General features: G+C 53.1%; 1 protein-coding gene across 1 annotated transcript; it reads right to left on the bottom strand.

Moving 5' to 3' along the window:
* Positions 1–5316: 5316 nt before the first annotated feature.
* On the bottom strand, positions 5317–18925 carry SASH3 (SAM and SH3 domain containing 3). The gene is made up of 8 exons (XM_082864687.1): positions 18794–18925; positions 11310–11405; positions 10765–10911; positions 9227–9368; positions 7855–8003; positions 7524–7733; positions 7238–7388; positions 5317–6709 (listed from the first exon to the last, which is right to left on the bottom strand). Exons 1-8 carry the CDS (start codon positions 18848–18850, stop codon positions 6519–6521), a joined length of 1143 nt encoding a protein of 380 aa, XP_082720813.1. The 5' UTR covers positions 18851–18925; the 3' UTR covers positions 5317–6518.
* Positions 18926–21120: the final 2195 nt, after the last annotated feature.

Genomic DNA, 21120 nt, shown 5'->3' with positions numbered 1-21120 from the left:
CTGATGAACTTCCTGATATATGGGCATATCTTATTTCCTTAGGATAGATTCCTAGAGGTGGAATTACTGAGTCAAAGGGAGCGCTCTTTTAAAGGCTCTTGATAAATATGGCCAAATTGCTTTACAGAAAGGCTGTCCCAGTTTGTCCTACCAGCTTTGTATCAGGGAGCCTCCTTCAACACACCTCAGTTAAACATTTGGTAATTTAGTAGCTAGCTGTAAACTGGTATCTTGACGCCTTCATTTCTTAATTTCTATTTCTTCCGTTAATAATGAGGTTAAACATTTTCCACACCTCCCCCTGCTTTATGTTTCTTTCTTTTTGTATTCTGCGAATTGGCCTTCCAAGTCCTTTATCTTTCTTCTGGTATTAGGGGGTTTTCTACTCAATTAATAAATGAAAGCTTGGAGCTCACCCTCCACCATGGGCCAGGAAGTGAAGGGGCCTTGATTTAGAAGTTGTTTTACAACTCTGGAGCATGGCATAGAATTACCTCCCTAAAGTTCCATGTCCCTTCGCTCTCTTCAAGCTCCCCTCCCACTGCCTTTTCTGCCAGCCACTGCCCATCTTCAGCTTCTGACTGTTCCAACTTGGCCAAGTGGGTGATAGTTTTGTGCCCCAAATTAGAGACATGATTGTCATAAAACCTGGCCTCTGTCCATGACACCCCTGAAAGGAAAACACTGATCATGTAGAGTCCATGTTGCTTGTGCTCACTCTTGCTGCCTCTCTCTCTCATCAGAAAATTAAGTACTGTGACTTATCTAAGGTCACATGGACAGTTACTGGTAAAGCAGAGACCAGAATCCAGATGTCCTCACTCCCAGTCCAGAGAGTTTTCTGGCATAACCCCCTGCCCCTCAGTCGAGCAGGTGTAGACAGAGAAAGGAGTTTGAATAATTCCAAGTGTCACTTGAATGAAATGAGCCTTTCCTTCATTTAACATTCAATAAATACTTGTTGAAAACTGACCATGTGCTAGGGTTAACTTTAGGAGAAATGGCATTGCTGACCCCATTCTCTTGTGAGTTGAGAAACAGCAATAATTTTAGGATTTTTTTTGCCATTTTGGATGAATTTTACCAATGATCTTTCCCTTTTGGGCATGCAGAGGGCTGACTATATATAGTCAGACTGATATGGGGGTAGTTGTTGGGTTTTTGTTTTAGACTTAAATCTCTTAAATCTCTCTGCAGACCCCTGCACTTAGGTTGAACTGGTGGTGGGGTTTCTTTAGCACAGAAAGTCAGGAAGTTGCCTTGCCGAGTTCCCACAGTCAAATCGCCTGTCCCTTTGTGAGGGCCATTGCCCTGGGCTCTCTCTGACGCTATCCCTGGCAGGTCCCAGAGGCAATGGTATACAAATGCTGTATTGGTAACTGTGAAGTTCTAGGAAAAGGAGAAGCCTACATATCAAGTGCTATAGAATTCCGTTTATTTAGGACCTTCCTGGAGGAGGAATGTTGGCTGGGTCTAGAGGAGAGGCAGTTCCTTCCCACTTGATTGTGTTGTTGGCTGAATAATATAGAATGTGGCCCACGTTGTATGAGAAGCCAAGGTAGCCTCTATTGTGAAGGAGAGGTGGGAGAACCACTTCTTTTCCCCAGCTGGGAAACCTCATACCTCATCCTGAATTTCCTGACTTGGGAGGGGGGAAGGTGTTGAACCTCACTGAGACTACCGTGATCAGTGCCCATTTTCCCCTTACAAACCTCTTTTAGCTTTTGTTTTAATGCCCTTGGTCTCTAGTGGCCTCGCTGAGGCCTCCACTTCTGTGAGAAGCCTGGGTGGGGTTTCTATGAGTGAGAGGCAGACCATGCTGCTTGAGAGTCTGGGCGGGAGCAGGAGAGGGAATGTGTGGAGGCGATAGCCATTTTTGTTGGGGGGAGGGGGGAGCTGATCAGGACCTACCTGGGGAAATAAAGGCAAGGAGTGACAGGCAGGGGCGATGGTTTAGCTAGAATGTGCTGATACCCCCAGCTGCTTCCCCTGCTGGGCTGGGGCGGTATCTCTAATCCTGAACTGGAGAGGAGCTGGCTGGACTCTATCTACACTTTTTCTTTTTGAATCTGGCCTTTATCCTCTTCTTTCTAGCAGCCCATGGATGTCCAGCGGAATTGCCTAAAATAAGTCTGATACCCAGGGCTGATCATCGTACTGTAGGCTGGGCAGAGCTAGGGCTGTCTCAGGCTCTCAGGTGGGCTTTCTCCCCATCACCGGCCTCTCGGGACACCAGAGCTGGCACCCTCTACCCTGAATCCTAGCACCCTCTGGGAGCTTTGATATAGCATGTCTCTGAGCTACAGCAGTTAGTCTGCAGACAAGCACATGTCAGAGTGGCCTTTGTGCCCATTCTTGAGCTCAGTACCTTGGAGGTTACAAAAAAGTTCAAAAATCCCCAGCATTTATTGTCACTATGTGCCAGAAACTTTATACGCTATCTCATTTATTTCTCTGATAACCCCAAGAGGTAGGTATTATTAGCTCATTATTCTTTTTTGTTTAATTTAATTTTTATTTATTTTAAATTATTTTTAAATTGAGATATAATTAACATATAACATTGTGTAAGTTTAAGGTGTGCAATGTGTTCACTTGATATATTTATATATCGCAATATAGATCATTGTTCTTATTTTACAGAAAAGAAATATATGTGTATGTAATTACCTCAAATTCTGTAACTAACTAGTAAGCGGTGGAGCCAGGATTTGAAGACACTTTAGAATGCCAAAGCCTTTGCTCTGGGTCACTACACTAGCTAGGGGTCCAAGGTGAGACTAGCCTTGAAGGGAATGAAATGGAGGTTGCAGGGTGGTGACTTGTTATCATTCATTGAGCGTGAATTTTGTGCTTGACACTGTGCTAAGTATTCTACATACACTAGTTCATTCAATCTGTGTAACAACCCCATGAGGCTAGTACTATTATCCCCACTGTACTGATGTGGAAAGTGAGGCTCAGGGAGGTTAAGCGGCTTGTCCGAAGTGACCCAGCTAGTGAGTGACAGGGCCAAGACTTGAACTCAGGTTGGCCAGAGCTCCTAACTGCTAGTCTTCACCTTCCCGCTCTAGAGGAGCCTCCACTTGCTGGAGGGCCCCAAGGGCACAGGAAGAGCCCCATTGCCCTCTTGGACCAGCCCTCCCCCACCTTCCAAGGGGCGCTAGAGGCTACGGCTCCCTGGGCCCTCTGACATCCGAGGCTGGGGTGGGGGTATAGGGTCTCCAGCTGTGAAGACTCAGCCTCATGGACACCAGCCCTTGGTTTGCTGGGCTCAGGGTGCCACTTGGCATCTTCTAGATGTCCGTGGGGCTGGATAGGAGCTTCCAGCAGCCCTGCCTGGATAAGGGGCTGCAGGCTTTGCGCTGCAGACCTACAGAGGCACTGCTTTCCTCGCCCTCAGGCCCTGGCCTGTAGTCTACATTTCCTCATTGCCCCTCTTCACTGGCCCCTCCCTAAGTCTGGTGATCATTGGAGCCCTTGCACAGCTACCTACTTTCAGCCTGTATTCAGCCTACAGACCAAACTGAAGCCCCGTAGCTCTGAGACACCCCCCCACACACACACCCAGGGCAGGGGAGGATTTTAAAACATCATTTTCTCAGTCATTCCTCTTTTTCTGAAATTTTCCTTTCCCCAGCTTGGAGCTAATAGATAGGTATTACCCAGGGGGTTCAAAAGATTTAGGAATCTCCTCTGATAGGCTCCCCTTGGTGTATGTGGATTTTAAGCACTTTGGGTCTTATTCACCCCCACTCCCCATCTTTCCAAAAGCCTCCATCAAAAGGCAGCAGGATCATGACTTTGCTGCTACCGTAAATTGGAGGCTTAGGCCTATTTATTTATTTCGTTTCATTGTTTTCAAATTTTAAAATATTGTTCCTTTTTATAGATATAAAAATAATACTTTTGAAATTCAAATAAGACAAGAATGTATTAAGTGAACACTTCCCTTCCTCGCTCCCCTAATCCCACCCACCCCCTCACAAGATCACTGGTAACCATTTGGTGCAGATTTTTCTGGTCTTTATTCTTGTGTATGTTTCCTTTTCTTAAATAAAAATGGAATCACCCTATAAATAAAGTTTATTACTCACTTTTCCCCCATGATATTGCACAGACTTCTTTTACAAGAACGTTTGTACGTTATTTGTATAATTTTAAAATTTCAATTTAAACAATAAAAAAATCACAAAGATTTTCCCCGTGTCGTTAAATATTTTTCTACAACGTCATGTTTAATGGTACTGTATGAATGAACCATAAGGTATCTAACTAATTCCCCATTTGCGTTGTTTCCAATTTCTTACACAAAGCTGTCGTGAATATCTTTGTCCATATATTTGTGGCCACTCGTGTGGCTCTTTGTAGGGATGGAATCCTGGGAAGGGAATGGCTGGGTCAGAGGGTGTCAGAGGCACATCACAGGAGTGATAGTTTGCCCTCCGGAAGGCTGGCGGGGCTCTGAAAGCTCGTTGGGCTTCCCACTCAACATCTTCAACCTGTCTGAGCTTGTTTCCTCCTCTGTAAATTGGGAAGATGATGGTACTACCTCAGTGGGAGGGGGATAGCATGAGGATCACAGGAGAGATACATGCAAAGCGCGTGGAGCCCAGCACACATGTCGCTGCTTACGAAATGACAGCAACTATTCAGTACCACTACGGCGGTGAGGCCATTTGGGCTGCCCGAAGCCACTAAGGGTGGTGGGACGAGTGCAGCTGAGAACAAAGCTCACACTCCAGTTTGCCCTCCCTAGTGCAGTTAATGCCGGAGAACCAAAGGAAGCCAGGAGTCTCCAGCCCACCTCCCAGGAGATGGTGTAGCTTCAGTGGGCACGCGGTGGGACCCAGGAAGAGGTGACCTCAGAGGGAAGGTCCTGCTCACTGCAGATCTCCCTCTCTTGGACAGCCCTCGGAGCAGGCCCTTTGTCGCGGGGTGCGGGGGGCAGGGTGGGCAATGAATAGTTCTAGGAAGAGGGGAATAGCTACCCCCCACCCTCAGACCCCAGCAAGCTGGTGGCCACGGGAGCCAGTGCTCTGAGGAGGGCTGGTTAGTGGTCAGCAGGGTCAAGGGCACTGAGCATCTTTGGGGAAGGGACAGACGGCCCTGACAGTGGAGAACATTTTGCTGAGTCCAGCTTTGAAGGAGACTGGTCTGTTCCACCCGCCCGCCCGCCCGCCCAACGCTCTCTCCATAGGAAAGATAACCGGAGACGGTAATTTAGTTCTACCTGTTTATTGCTACCAACCCATCTCCCTTCACCCCCCTCATATTTACACCCAAACCGCTCCCCCAAGATGGCTTCTACCAGAGCTCCTGGGACTAGGTCCAAAAGTGTCCACTAAACAGGCAGTCCAAGACATGGCGGGCACTGTTTGCCCTCAGGCCAGTTGGGCCCCAGGAAAGGGTTACTCTGGGAATTCTGGGCATAGACTTGGCACTGGGGTCAAGTACCAGGATCCTTGACTCTCCCTCCCCTTCTGGAGCTCAAGGTCCATCAAAACCTTTAGCAGAGTAAAGGTGGGACAGTGGACTCCCCAGTATCAAGCTTTGTGCTTTCTTTGCTTGTAAGGACCCACATGAGAGGCCAAGTCTTGCTTCTGAGGGGCCGGTCTGCCCTTGGAAGTCAGGTCGGGCCATCTGCCATTGGCCTTGGGGGAAGTGTCATTTAAGGGGCTGGGAGTGGAAGGGGAGGGCGCTTGTTGTCTGAGGTGTGGGCATTGTTTTAAGCTGGGGGAGTTGCAGCTTGGCTTGAGTTACGTGGGGAAGTATGGAACGGATGAGCAGGAGATGTCTCATTTGGGAGCCCAAGGCCCCTCCAGCCCCCTTAGTAAGCCCCACTGGTGTCCTGGGCCACAGGTAACGGGACAGCAGACGTTTAATATCACAGAATGTCAGAGTTGGCCCTCAGCAACTATCCATTCTTATCCTGACCCGTCCTAGACCCAGATTGAGGAAGGCACTCAGTTCAAGTGGCACAGTGATTTAGTGGCTAAACCTGTAAGAGAATTAAGGTGAAGGAAAGTAGGAAAGATACATGTACATGTGGCTTCAAACCTTATTTAGAGAATCTGGATTCACCTGTGATCAATTAGAGTCCTCTTCGATGACCAGGTTCCCTAGGGTATTGAGATTGACCTGAACCACCGACTCGGCCCCCTTTTCAGGAGCAGCGCGACAGGGGAAGGTGGTGTGGAGGCAAGGAGGGTTTGGAGGCCTTGGTGGTGAGGGGCATGGGCCCGGTGCCCCCTCAGTGCCCCCCCTGCTCTGGCCGCAGCTGGAAGGGTTGTGCTGTCAGGTAGCTGGTGGAGGGAGGCGGCCTGGCTTCGGCGGCTCAGCTTGTCGTGCACTCCAGCCGCGCCTGTAGGGCTCGGCCGGCCTCTGCTGACCTAGGCACCCCTGGGGGAGCGGGGCCAGGCTCGGTGCCAGTCCTCTGGCCCGGGGCCACCGCGGAAGGCTGGGTCCAGCCCCGCGGCCTGGGCTGCTCAGGCCCAGCCTCGGCCCACACTGCTGCCTCAAGGTGCCCCGGCCAGGGAGAGGCCGTGTAGCTGCTCCTCGGCACCCACCAGCTCTGCTTCGTCGCGCCCGCTCTCTGAGCCCTCGAAGCAGCCCGAGTCACGCGGGATGTCCACCTTGGGCTCTGCCACCGTGTGCGCCACTGGATCCTGGCCGCTCTCGGCGCCCTCTTCCGCCTCCTCGCTGCCGGCTGCCAGGGGCCAGGGAGGGAGAGGAATGTGGGGGGCTTGGCCCTTAGCTGGGAGGGGCTTCAGAAACCCTGGGGGCCCCATGTGGGTGGAGGGACCCTGAGAAGCCCGCTGGAGGCCGTCTCTTCTTCTGGTCACCCACCAAGCACCCCTGCCCTTTCTCGGCCCTTCTGGTGGGAGTGGTTTCCAGGCCAGCTCTCCCGCCCAGGAGCTCAAACTTCTTCAGCACTGAGCTAGTAGCCAGGACACCTGCTCTCGAATCGTGGCTCTGTCATTACCCAACGTGAAGGCCTCGAGTCCATGCCGTATCTTCTCCGGCCCTAAGTCTCCCGTTTGAATCCAAAGGGGGTTGAGCCCGATCGTTCCTAAAACCCCTTCTCATCACAAGCTCTGCCTGAGACTGGAATTCAAGTGTGGAAAGTGCCTGCGCACTGCAGAGGGCTGCTGGGGCAGGACCCGGGCAGGCCTCCCCGCCTAACACGCCCAACTCCAGCGCTCACGCCCCCTCCCCCGCTCCTAAGGCCACTCACTGTCGTAGTCTAGCAGCAGCTCAGCAGCCGTGAGCAGCTTGGCCCGATGCTGTGGGTCCATGATATTCAGCTCATTGAGGTGTGTTTCCCGCAGCTCTTTGAAGTCCTCCAGCGTCTGGTAGCCATTGAGCAGCAGGGTGGACGTGTGCTCCTGTGGGCAGAAGCAGGCCACCAGCGCGGCCGCTTACAAGCTGCCCCCACCTACGACCTGTCTCTCCCCGCAGAGCTGACCTGCCCTGGCCCCCATCCCTTGCTCCTAGACACTAGACTAGGTCCCAGCTCAAACCTCAAGGCCGATGCGCTCCAGCAGCTCATGCAGAGTCTTGGGCTTGGGCCTCTTGCCCTTGCTCTGTCGGCGGCTGGGGCGGGCAGGTCCCACAGCCTCCTCGGGCAGCACGTCCACGTAGATGAACTTGAAAGAGCCCAGCCTGCCATTGAGCAGGCCCAGCCACGTGCCCACAGGCGGCTTTTCGATGATCTGGATCACATCTCCCTTCTGTGGGAGGAGAGCAGAGCAGAACAGAGCGGGGGCGAGGTGGCCCCTTGGCCTCCTGTACCCTCTACCTGTATGGGGTACAGCCTGCCAGGCTCAGCAGGGGCCTGGATGCCAACCTTACCTGCAGTTTCAGTGAATCATGGTCATACGGGCTGGGAGTGAAGTCGGTGTGGACTCGTGCCCGGCCACAGAAGGGCCCTGTGTACTGGGGGGCAGGTGGTTCCTCCCCGAAGCTGCCAGAGCCTGGGCTGGGGCTGCAGAGCTCACTGCCTGCAGGAAATGGGGCAGGGAGGAAGGTCACCTTTGTCCCCGGACAGCTGCGGCAGTGCCCAGCAGGTACCTTCCACGGGGTCTGGCTAGAAATCCCAAGGATACATGCTGGGGAAGAAAACTGAGCTCTAGTAAGTCTCACACTGCAGAAGGGATTCTGACCCAACCCCTCTGCCACCCCGGAGGAGCATAGCTTCCCTCCTGGCATCCCAGGCATGAAAATAGTTGACCATAGAAGGAGGAATGGCTCACAGATCAAAGACTGGGCAAATTGGGAGGGTCTCTAGAGAACAACTGGGCCAACACCCCAATGAACAGATGAGGAAAACTGAGGCCAGACAGGCCAAGTGACCTGCCCAAGGCCTCTCACCTTATAATTGGCAGCACTGGGTCTGTTAGACTCCAGGCTTCCTGACTCCCCCTCCAGTGCTCCTGGAAGCCACCTTCCACCCAGGAAGCCACATCGTGCATCAATATTTTACTTTCTCTACTTAATAAGACTCTGTGTCGAGTTACAACATCACACGGAAACTCAAGACTTTCTCTCTGGGAAGGGCAGGATGAGGGCCTAAGTGGCTTTCAATGGGGATAGGGAGGTGTCTTTGGAGCCAGAGAAAGATCAGAGAACTTGGAACTAATCCGAAGGGAAGAGAACGACAGTGCCTCTGTAGGTCTGCAGCGCAAAGCCTGCAGCCCCTTGTCCAGGCAGGGCTGCTGGAAGCTCCTGTCCAGTCCCACGGACATCTAGAAGATGCCAAGTGGCACCCTGAGCCCAGCAAACCAAGGGCTGGTGTCCATGAGGCTGAGTCTTCACAGCTGGAGACCCTATTCCCTCACCTGAGCCTCGGAGGTCAGAGGCCCAGGGAGCCGTAGCCTCTAGCTCCCCTTGGAAGGTTGGGGGAGGGCTGGTCCAAGAGGGCAATGGGGTTCTTCCTGTGCCCTTGGGGCCCTCCAGCAAGTGGAGGCTCCTCTAGGGCAGAACTAAGTTCAAGCCTGGGTCACCTTGGGCAAGTCACTTAACCTCCCTGAGCCTGTTTTCACATCAATAAAGTGGGGATAATAATAGTACCGGCCCCATGAGATTGTTGTGAAGATTTAACGTGAAGAGGGCTGGGAAAGGTCCCAGCAGGCTGACAGTAAAGGTTCATTTCTCTTTACCACCCCCTCCCAGACCCCGCCCTTTCCTCCAGACTCAGCAGGTGTGCCCCTCCTCCCCTCCTCACCTGTGGATGCCTGGCGGCTGAGTGCTGGGAGCTGCGTCTCCTCTTGCTCAGAAAAGGCCAGCGCCATCTTCTCAGGGCCGGGGCTGTCCAGGCTGCAGTCCGGAGACGTCGGGGAGGCTGAGCCCTCCTCCAGAGTATCTCCCTGGAGGGGAGGAGAGGCAGCAAGCCCTGAGCAGCCCCGGGTGCAGAGGAAATGGGCCTGGGCTCCAGGGAGAACTGGGGCCTGGCTGGAGCCCCAGCTCTGCCTCTTGCGGGCTGCATGGCGCCCTCTGGGCCCTAGTTTCCTCTTTCGCGAAGCGGGACTGACAGTCCTTGCCCTGCCCACGTCATGGAATGAGGCTCAACGGGGGTGCTGTGTGAATGCACTTTGTCAGCTCGAAGTGCCAACTTACACACAGAAAAGGCCTCAGTGCCAGAACTGAGACTCAGAGCTGTTACTAGGGCGTAGCCAGGCAGACCACGGCGCTGGAGAGTCACTACTTTTGACTGTGCTCCTATGTGCCAGACAGAGGATTTCATTTAATCCTCACTTGAGGATATGTGCTCCATCGTCCCAAGTTTACAGATGAGCAGTAATGGAGGAACGTTCCCGAGGCCACGCAGGAGCCCACAGATAAGTCGGTCTGACACTAGGGCTCCTGGGCCTCCCCACACCTCAGTGCGGTGGTAACTTTCACAGATGACTCAATGGCAATAAAAGCCCTGATCTGTAGAAGTTGCCAGCTCCTGTATTGTAAATATTCCCCACCGTGGCCAACAGAGAGCTACCACTCTGGTGTCACTGAATGAGTAGCATCATCGGCTATTTCCACCCCCCAAAGACTGTAGATGCCAGTAACCTCAAGGGCACAGAGGACAGTGAAAGGTAGTACAAGAATTAGGAAATGAGTTTTGAAGACTGACTTTAGTCTTTTTATTTTTAAAATATAGATTTAATTCTAAGTTGGTAGAAGTTAATTTTCAGTAATGGTTGTATCTCACACCTGGCTCACAAAATACCCGAAAATTTGACCAACTGCTATCCAGAGCTGGCATGAGCCAGTTAGCACACTGCTGCCAGGGCACCTCCTCCAAGAACCAGGAGCAAACCAGACTCGCTGTGTCACTTTAGCAACTTGGACGTGCCTGCCCCACAGCTGTGTGTTCTGCCCTCCCTCCCTGGGCCAAAGCCAGCCTTCTCGATTTTCTTTCATAGGGCCTCTTTGAATCAAGCCTTCCCAATCACAGGGGCTGGTTCCAAGCAAAAGTTTGCGGTGGATGAATTTGCGCTATGTGATCTCATCTCCTCAGACCTGCCTGCCCAGGAAGCTTCTGTTACCCAGAACTTCATCCCTCCTCAGATCCCACTACTGCTTCCTCAGGACCATACCTTCCTGCCTTGTCCATGGCTGAGGGAGCTCCCTTCCCAAGGTGACCTTCCTGCTTGTATGGGGCCAGGCATCGTTACCTGAGCGTGGCTGTCACAGTGGCCGTGCTCAAACCCTACCAGAGCGGTGCCTGTCCTCCCTGTCCCCTCTCCCATGGGTCCCAGGCCTCACCATCTCCTCCGACAGGGCCTTCACCATCATCTTGCCCATCTTCCTGTTCATGGTTCGGGAAATCACGGCCCTCCACTTCTTCCCCAGCTTTTTGCTGCTCTTTCCAGCATCCTCTGGGGGCGGAACACCTGAGTCATCTTCTGGAATCTGTGACAATAAATGTGCAGGTCCAGGAACCCTGGTGACCATGTCTGGGTCCACGACTTGGGAGCAGAAGGCGGCTTTTGGGTCCTGGCAGATGCCGGAGGGGTGGGAAAGAGAGCTCCCCATCCCTTCCCTTTTAGCCCCAGACCTGTCCTAGGCCCTATTCGTTTGTATTTAAATTGGCCCTATTCATTTGCATTTAAATTGACAATTAATTTGCAATCAAAAAGAATGCAGGTGAGGTTTTAGGGCCCAGAATTTTGCTGGGTGAGAGATGTGGGCCCATTGTATTTAAAAAGACTTTGCCTCAACAATCCTAAAAGGGTCTTCCCCCCACCTCCCCACCATTACCCCACCCAGGGCCGGCAACCAGATCCCCCCAAGGAGACTCTGAAACTCACATTATCATCCAGATTAAATTCCTTCTCGCTCACCACTGGGGAGCTGGGTTTGGATTTGGCAAAATCTTTGAAGCTGCTGGAGCGCTGAAGCGAGAGCTGGAAGAAGCAGAGGTGTTGCCATCAGTGGCACTAAAAATGGTGGCCGAGTAAGGAGCAAAAAGCTGTCCCTGCTCCCAACACACCGCATGTACCCCAGGGCTGGACAGGGCCACGGGGCTAAGGAGGTGAAGCTACAAGACGTCCTGCTGGCTACCGGGCTTCATCCTGTTCTTTAGCTGTGAGCGGCCCCTAAAGCAGGCCGCAGAGCAAGCTCCTCGCCTCAGGAGCCTCCACCCCGGTCAGGCCTCAGACTAAGCCCGGCTTTCCGCCAGTACCTGAAGTCTGGTCCCCAGAACCCTGTGGGGAAAGACTAAATGAGTCTGAGTAAACGCGTAGCTCCTACTGGAGACATATCTCAGCACGAACCGCAGCATCACCTTTATTTATATAACAGGGCAAACCCTCCCAAACCCCGCAGCCTGGCCTCCAGACTCTGTCTTCCCCAAGCATGCTTTCCTGTGATGGTGATCGTGGCAAACACACTGGGGCCTCCAGGCTGATGCATCTGTGTCCCAAGAAGAGGAAGACAATCCCCCCAGGGGCCAGTAAGACCTGGCATTACGCGTTCTGGAAAGCCACAGGACAGACTGATTCAGAGAAGGTTTCCCCGCAGATTTGAGACACAAATGATTGGGGTGAATATCGTAAAAGAAAGCTGCCATTTTCTCTGTCTTCATCTCTGCTTTTAACTTAACTTAGCTGCTAATGCAACGAGCTGGCTACACTAGACGTGTGCCAGTGTTCACAGACTTGTAGGCCCGACCTATTGTTTGTGCTGTGAATGAAAAATGCTGCCGGCCATATCAGCAAACAAAGGATGCTGCGGCCAGCAAGCCATCGACCACTACCGCTGCCCTGATGGTGAGCCCCGAGGGAACTCAGGATGGAGACAAACGGGCTGCCCTCTGTGAAGCCCCCAGTGGTGCACCCTGAGGAGACACAGGGTGGGAAAGATACTAGCCCTTATCTTTGCATAGCAAAGGAATGATTTCAATAAGCCCCGACTCTTGCATCTTCCCATACACAGAAAAGTGCTAAATTCAACTACTTGGGATATCTGGTTTCCTTGAACTAACAGTAATCTTTTGATGTTCCCACTACCTGGTCTTTGCTGCAAAAACCCCTGTATATCCTGGCTTCTCCCTTACCTCTAGAGAGCAGTCCCTCAGAGCTCTCTGAGAGGCCGCCTCCGGGGCTTGAAGTCCTCAGAAAGTCTGCCGAATAAAGCATAATTCTCACCTTTTAGGTTATGCAATTTTTTTCAGTCGACAGTGCTGACAAGCCTGTTTTCAGGAAATGAGCTTTTCTTAACTGTACGTGCCACGCACATGGCAGAATACCAGGAGAAACCCGGGCCAGGTGAGGAGGGCCAACTTTAGATACAAGAGGTGGAGGCTGAGCCCGAATCAAGAGCAACAGTCAAGACCAGAGATACACACAGGAACCAGAGTTCACAGATGGCCAGACAGACAGAGCGGGTCGGCGGCAGACACCAGAGATAAGGGCTTGGGGAACCGAAGCCCCAGACCCGCTCAAAGCTGAAAGTTTCACATCCTCTTTCCTACAAAAGGGGGGTCCAGTGACAATCCCCCAGGGCAGGGGCAGTGTCACCTGCCCCCTCAGCATACACACAACTAGCCCCGGCTCCTGGGGACTGCAGCGGAACACTTCAGTTCTCTTGGTGGGTCTTGACCAAAAGCAAGTCGGCAGGCAGGGACAGCGGCCACACCTTCCTAGAGGTCACAGCAAGCTAGATGACCAGAAACTAGGTCAGTGGTCAGGCCAAGCAGACACCACCACCATGAAGGCCTCCTGGGTGAGGCATTTGCAGCCTCAGGGAGAAAGCCTCTTCCGCAGGATGCTGGGGAGCTGGGAAAGGGGGCTGAGGGGTTACAGGGAGGGGAAAGCACGGCGGTGGGGTGACCGCTCCTGTTCCCTGCATCTCCTCCATCCTCCTTCCCTGGTTTTCCCTGCCCGCTATTCTTTCCTCTTTTTCTTCCTTGCTTTCCCCTTCTCTCCTCCACCTTCCATTCATTTCCTCCTCTTGTATGGCTAAGAGGCAGCTGCCTGGATAACTTCCTCCTTTTATTGCCTGGAAAAGAGGGAAGAAAGAGAGGATGGGCACCAGGCTGGCCTGGGCCCAAGGAGGGCAGGCTGGGGTGCTATTTTTAGGCCGATGGGGCCTATTGTGGCCTCCCCTCCACCCGTCCCAATCCCAGGAGTCTCCCCTGAAGCCCCAGGGACCAGTGATCCTGGAAAGCCAGCAGGAGGGCAGGCGTGGGGCTGGAGGTGGGCTTTGCTGAGGAAGAGTGGACTCACCGCCAGGCTGCCCTCTAATTGCAGTTCTTGCCTTTTTCTGTCATTAAGCTCAGTCGGGGTTGGGGGTGGCTGGGAAAGTGATTTTTGGCTCCTGGGACCTTGTGTCGGGGCCCCTCTGTCCCAGCTTTAGCTCAAAATGGGAGAAAACCACCTAAAAGGACCATGTGGGTGGCGCCGGGACATGGGCCTGGCAGGCCACTCCTCAGCCCAGGGACGGGGAAAGAACTAGACAAGTTCTTTGGGTGACTAAGGGTGAGGGCTGTTTGCCCCGGGGGGCCTCTTGCCCCGCCCACCTCTAAACTCAGGGGCGGCCTCAAATATCCTGAATACCTTTCGGTGAACCTGAAGTGACCCCCCCCCCAGCCAGGTGTGAGTGGACATCCTTGGGCCCTTTTGGATTTTCTGCCTGGCCTCCCTTTAGGGTGAGACCTTCCTGGGGGTCCTGGGTGGGAGGTTGTACCGTACACGTCGGCCACTTTTTCATATCTAAGGGGAGGATATGGGCCTCTTGGAAAGAACTACTTTTTTGGCGTCACACATTGCTGAGTTCAGCTCTGGGATGTGTGGCCTTCGGTGAGTTATCTGACCTCCCCGAACATCAGTCTCTTCACCTGGTGTCGGCTAGCGAGAGTTCACATCTTGCTTCTGCCATTGACGAGCTGTGTAAAGCTGGGTCAATTCCTCAACTTCCCTGGGCTTCCGTTTCCTCATGGGTGAAATGAAGACCGGAGCACACACCTCACTGGGTTGTTGTGCGGATGACAGGGGTGAGCATGGGATGCAGCAGCCCCGCGAGGCACGTTCAGGGAGGCTTACTTAGCCTTTCCAACAGCCCACCTCCAGGCTCTTAGCCCTTGCATTCCCCACCTGGAACACTCTGCCCTTCTCTGTGTCAACCATAGTTTTTCCCATCCTTCAGAATCCAGTTTAACTGGAAACAACTCAAATGCTCAGCAGCTGTAGAGTGGATTTGCAAATTGTGGCCGAGTCCCATGAGGGAAGAGCACATGGCAATGAGCTTCGTGCAACTCTCCCCAACAATACGGTGACTCTCACGGCTACACCGCTGGGCAGAAGGGACCCACCACCAGAGTATATTATATGGTTCCCCGTACAGAAAGTTCAAAACCCGGCAAAACTAATCCATGGAAGTCAGAAGAGTGGTGGCCTTTGGGCAGGGGCATGAGGGAAGCTTCTAGAGTGTTGGAAGTGTTCTGTTTGATCTGGGTGCTGCCTACATGGGGATGTTCACTGAATGGAACTCCACTGAGTGCTACATTTATGATTTATGCACTTTTTCTACGGATATTATACTTCAATAAAAAAGGTTTTTCAAATCCGGTTTTAAAGGCACTGCCCCCTGCAGGAAGCCTTCCCTGATCACCCCCTCAGAGCCTCACCCTGCCCCCACTGGCATCTTCTTCCCCTGCTTCCTAAGACCGAGCGCCCTCTGGGCACTGGGCACAGGCCTGTGCATGTGTGGGAATCCGGTAACGAGGGGTCAAACACCGCCCCTGTTCCCAGTGCCCTGCCAAGCACTTTGTGTGTGTCCGCTCACTTCAGCTTCACTGCAGCCCTGTCTTTACATCACGCTTCCCATCTGGGCACACAGAATCGGAGAAATGACGCATCCTAGGTGGAGTGGCACAGCTGACAGTGGGAGGAACAGGGCTTTGAACCCATGTCTGTGACTCCGGAAGCCCGTGCTTGTTCCTGTGCTCAGAGCTCAAGAAGTTGCCCCCTAGTATAGAAGTGGATTAAGGGCAATGGCGACTGCAAGCGTTGTTTGGAGGAAGCTACCAGGAGAGCAGGTGGGGGCATGGAGGAAGAAGGGCTCCGGAGGGCTTCGCGGAGAAGGAGGCACATTTGAGCTGGGCTGTAGCAGGGGAGCCAGGATTTCTCCAGGTGGAGTTGAGAAGGGTTTGTCAAGAGTGGGAGTTAGGGATGTTCCAAGCGTGGCGATGGAATGGTGGGTACGCCAGTGCTTGGGGTGGGCAGCGGAGCATAAAAGGCCACAGAAGGCCCTTGCCAGCCATGGCATCAGCCTGTGGGCAATGAAGAGCCACTGGAAATATGAATTGCATGCTGGTGTGGAGGGGGATGCCAGATGTGTGCTGTAGGAAGGGAGCCTGGGGGAAGTAGTGTGCTGGGATTGGGGAACAGAGGAGCAGGGAGAGACTGGAAGGACGGGACAGCTGCACACTCGAATGGGAGCCTTGATTCCTCTCCATTTCTCCTGGTGAGAGGTCTGGGATGTAGCGAAAAGTAGGGGTGTGATGGGGTAGGACCATCCTTAGGGGAGGTAGGTCCCAGGACAAACCCCTGTCGACTACCTACACTCCAACAGACCAAAGAGAGTGCAGAGAGACACTTGATGGAGGCAAAAGTCTCCAAAAGGCAGCCAAGGGGTATTGCTCCCCCCATCCCGGGCGTCTCCCCAATCCTTCATGATGCATAGCAGGTGACACATCCTGAGCCCACCATCCTAGAGGGCCTGTTCCGACTCTGCTCTGCTGCTTTGAAGGTCACTCATCCCCTGGCCATCTGGACCTGCCCTGCAGAGCTCTCCTGCCGATAGGCTGAGTCTTTTATGCTCATCAGACTCTACCAGTGCTTTTGAGATCAGTAGGGAGACAAGAGAGTAGAGGGAGAAGGGGTCAAGACCCTGGACACCAACAAATCTGGCTTAGATCCCTGCTCTGCAGTTTACTAGCTGTGTGACCTCGGGTAAGTCGCTTCACCTCCCTGAGCCTCAGGCATAAAATGAAGACAATGCCTGCCCTACTTCACAAGGTTGTCGTGAAGAGCCAACGGGCTAAGGGATGGGTGGAGTGCACAGCACAGCACCTGGCACCTGCTGAGCTGTTAGGTGTTGTTTTCTCCACTTCAGGGCTGGGACCGAAGCTCGGTCCTTGCAGCGGGTTCCCCACCCCCACCCACGCCTGTAGCGTACACCCTCTCGTGGACACATGTACACATGTGACACAGTGCACTCACACGTATTGTTCCAGGCAATCCACACCCTCCTGAGGTGGGCAGATCAGGAACTATCTCCCTTTTCCGAGGTGACGAAACTTAGGCCCAAGAAAGGTCAGTGAACTGTCCAGGGTCCTACAGCTGGAACCTGGTAGATTCCAACTCTGCTTTCTTGTCCTCTGCCCAGCACATTCTCCACTTGGTAGGCCCGAAAGGAGGAGAGGGACAGGAAAGGGAGGCCTCTCTTGCCTTTGTGCTTTCCCTCCACCACGTCACCTTGGCCTCTGAGGGAAAGGGACTTGCCCAAGTCACAGTGCAGGAGCCACGCTGCTGCCCCCGGGCCTGGGGAAGATGCCGTCTCCACCTTCTGGAAAGTTGGCTTTTCTAAGGGCACTCCCATGGGATGGGCCTTGGAGAGTGGCTCTGGAGGCTGGCCCAGGCTCTGCAGGGGTGAGGTAGGCTTTGCCTGGACGATGCTGCCCTAGAGGACATGGTCCTCAGAGTGCCACAATGGCCTTGACTCTCCGGGGAGAGGCCTGTGGGAAATCCCAGAGGCCCAGTCACCAAATACAGAATCTGGATAATGGAAGTGGGGAAAGAAGACGGGACTTCTGGCTTCTGTGAGCCTCTGGGCACTTCCACCTGAGGCGGCACAGCGTGCCAGCGTTGCAGTGTTAGCTCTTTCTCAGACTCTTTCCTCCAGCTCAGCTCCCCTGTGGTTTGGGGCCCAGCAGTGTGTAGGGCGGTCTCTGCTTCCCACCCCCATCAGCCGGACAGCAAGGGGAAGTGGACCCACTCACTGAGCAGTGACAGCCAGTGGTAAGTCTGCCGGGGGCTGGCGCCGTGTGGGGCTTGGACAGGGGTGACAGAGCCTGTGAGAAGATTCATGAATCTCTTTCCCACCCGCCCACCTCCACTGCAACCTTAGAGAAGCAGTTGGAGTGGGGAGAGTACAGCTGGGAGTGGCAGCCACCCCAGGACCTGAGATGGGGCAGGATGTACACCCCAGTGCCCTGATGCTCGGCTTCTCAGCTGGTTCAGTCTCCGTCTGGAAGCTACTCCCCTGACAAAGGGGCTCCCCCACGGAGCACCTGAGCTGGGCTCCAGGGGAAACCAGTGGGGTGCAGTGAGGGCCTGGAGGCCCTGGACCTTGGCCTGTGGCTACGCCTGGCCTCTTGGACCTGGTTCAGGCCTGCTTTGGGATGGTCCTAGGCTCCTGCTGGATGTGCGGAACGTACTTGCTGATTGCCCGGGAGGATCTGACGATCGAGTCAAAAAATTAAGTCTAGAAATCCTCAGATCCAACTAGAGAAACCTAAATGTGGCAGAGCCTTCAAGGAATCTTCTAGTCTGGCCTCAAGACTCCAGGAAGATGAGCCCCTCAGAATTTTTTCCTCCTCAGCCCTCCCTCCTACTCATCGTCTCAGCACCTTCATTTCTCATTCTTCACAAATAATTTCTCTCCACCTGGGAAGAACCTGTACGCCCCCAGCATCCCACTGCAGGTTTGGAGGCCCTTTCCTTAAATCTGGAAATCACGCTGGGCCCCATCTTCAGGTGGGCCCCCTCTCCTTTGGGCCCCGGGATCTACAACAGAGCTGAACCAAGTGAGCAGAGCCTGGGCTCTGGCCAAAGGGCGGGGGCCCTGGGAGCATCATGGCTCCTGGCTGGGCGGCCCAGCGGGGCCCTCTGAGTGAGATGGCTCCCGGTGGCGGGCCCGGTGTAGGGAACAGAGAATTAAGTACGGTCTTAGGGTTCAACTTGAGAATTGTATTTTATAATTCTCGAATTCTAGTCTAGGATTCTAGTCCCCAATTTTAAGTCTCTATCTTATCATCGTAGGGTTGAATCCTACAACTTTTAGACTTCTAAGAATGTGTTCTGTAACTCCGTTTCTCTAGAATTTGGGAAGTCTCTTCTGTACTTCTGTTACTCTAGTTACCTTTGGGCCCACGTCCCATGCCCTTGGGAGTATGGCCCTCACCTACAGACTCAACAGAAGGCCTTCGGCTCTTCCCACTTCCGTGAGTCCCGGAGAGGCTGGGTTGAGAGAGGGAAGGAAGCAGTGAGCTCCCAAAGATGCTCCTCACCTTTTTCTTCTGCGTGGGCTCCTTCTCGCTGGCGTTGGAGGGCTTACGGCGCAACATGGTCCTCTACCCTGGTGATGCTCCGCCCCTGCGCTCGTAGGTATCGAGATGCGGAGGCCTCTTGCTCAGCCTCGCCGGCACCGTCCAGGGGGCACGGCATGGACTGAGCCTCCGGCTGCCACTCTGACTGCTGCACTGGCAGCTTGGGGGTGCGGGCCATGGACACCCGGCGGCAGCAGCATACAGGAAGCCCCGTCACGTGACCTGCTCTTACAGCAATCGCAGCCCCTGCCGGCCCCTAGGGAGGAAGGAAGTCCCAGCTTCAGTCTCCAGAGATTCTGATGCAGACGGCTCTTGGGTTGAACAAGCAGAGAAAAGTCCCTACCCTGCCATCTCATGGCAACCATTGCCAGTCCTTCGGCCAGTCAACCTGACATACGGCCGACTCAAGCCCTTTATCTCACTGACCAGAGTCCCGAAACCAGAAGTGGGACCATCTCTCTGCCTGTGGGGCCAATGCTCCCAGTCACCTTGCATCGCCAAGGTCATCACTGCTATCAGTCCCTCTCCTATCACCCCATAGCCATCACTCCTATCTACAGCCATCAGCCCTGAAGTCATCTCCACTGCTACTGGCACACCTACAGCCACCACTGCTAGAAAAACCATCCCTACAGCCATCACCCCTATAGTTGTCATCACTGCTGCTATCACTGTCACAACCATCATCCTCTCGGCTGTTATCCTTACGGACATTACAGCCAGTCACTCCCATGACACTCTTACCCCACGACCATCATCCCTACAGCCATCACCCCTACAACCATCACCACACCCCTGCAGCCAACACCTTTCAGCTATCATCCCTGCAGTCATTCCCACTGCCATTAGCACCACTACAGCCATCACTGCTAAAACAACCACCCCTGTAGTCAACACCCCTCGGCCATCTGTCTCTATCTGCCTCACCACTGCCACTATCACCGGTACGGTGATCATCCTCATAGCTATCACCCTTACAGACACTATCACTATAGCCAGTCATGCCCACTGATGCCCTCACCCCTACAACCATAACTCCTAGAGCCATCTCTCCTCCACCATCACCCTGCAGCAGTCATCTCCACTGTCACCGGCACACCTGCAGCCATTCTCACCAGAGCACTCACACCTACAGTCAACATCCCTTGGCCATCGCCACTTATATTTATCACCACCACAGCCATCAACATGAATAAAAAAGCAATTGCAAGCAACTCCACACCACCAGCAAATGTCCCTTTCAGCAGGCATTTCTCGAATGTCTATGTGCTAAGTTTAGAATGTTCGCTTTGTGGGTTATCTGTGGCAGATATTTTAATAACCTTAATTACATTTTCTTATTACAAAAGCAATTCATATGCGGCATATACAATTTAGAAAACAAGGATAAACAAAATTCAAAAATTCTCCGAAATTATCTTCCATACTATTTGCATGAATATTTTTCTGTTTTTGAGCATTTAACCTCTCTCTCTCTCCGTGTGTGTGTGTGTGTGTGTGTGTGTGTGTGCGCGCGTGTGTGTCTCTCTCTCTCTCTCTCTCTCTCTCTTTCTCTCTCTGTCTCTCTCTCTGCAGCATGATTTGCACAGAGAGCAGATCAGTGGTTTGGGGGGATGGGGAGGGGAGGGAGAGATCAGGAGGGGCACAAGGACCCTTTTGGGGGTGATGGGTAGTTCACAATCTTGGTTGTGGTGATGGTTTCATCGGTGTATACATATGTAAAAATTCAACAAATCGTATACTTTTAAAATGTGCAGCTTATTGTAGTTAAATTATACCTAAATAAAGCTGTTTTTAAATTTTTAAAAATTAAAGTCCCACTTCACACACTGCATCTGCTTGTCAAACTGAGCACAGTCTCAAGATTTTCTCCTGCCATGAAATGTTCTTCTACGACGTGATTTGTAATGGCCGCCGAGCAGCCCACTGTACGAATGCATCACGATTATTTCACCAGGCCCCTACAGATGAACTTACGTTGCCTTGATATTTTTACTCTTAATTGTACATCCTTAAAGTAAATATTCGTGTATAGCCACGAATTTGTTCTTAGGATAGATTTCCAGAAGGGAAATCCTTGGGTTAAAAGAAAGGTGTGCATCTTTTTAAGGCTTCCCATTCTGGGACGCTCGTGAAATCTGAGGCTGTTCCCAAGATGTTCTGGCGACTTCCTCGCCCCTACTCTCCAGCCTGCTCTACGCCCTCCCAGCAGCCATCCGTGGGGATGAGCTCAGGAAAGACGAGGTCCTTCTCCCCCAAGCTGAAACCATACTTCTTTGGCTGCGTCC

This window comes from Leucopleurus acutus (genome assembly GCF_964270905.1).
Source record: "Leucopleurus acutus genome assembly, chromosome: X".
In the NCBI taxonomy this organism is placed as follows: domain Eukaryota; kingdom Metazoa; phylum Chordata; class Mammalia; order Artiodactyla; family Delphinidae; genus Leucopleurus; species Leucopleurus acutus.
Note: the sequence above shows the minus strand (reverse complement) of the source record. Positions and strands in the feature narration are given on the sequence as shown.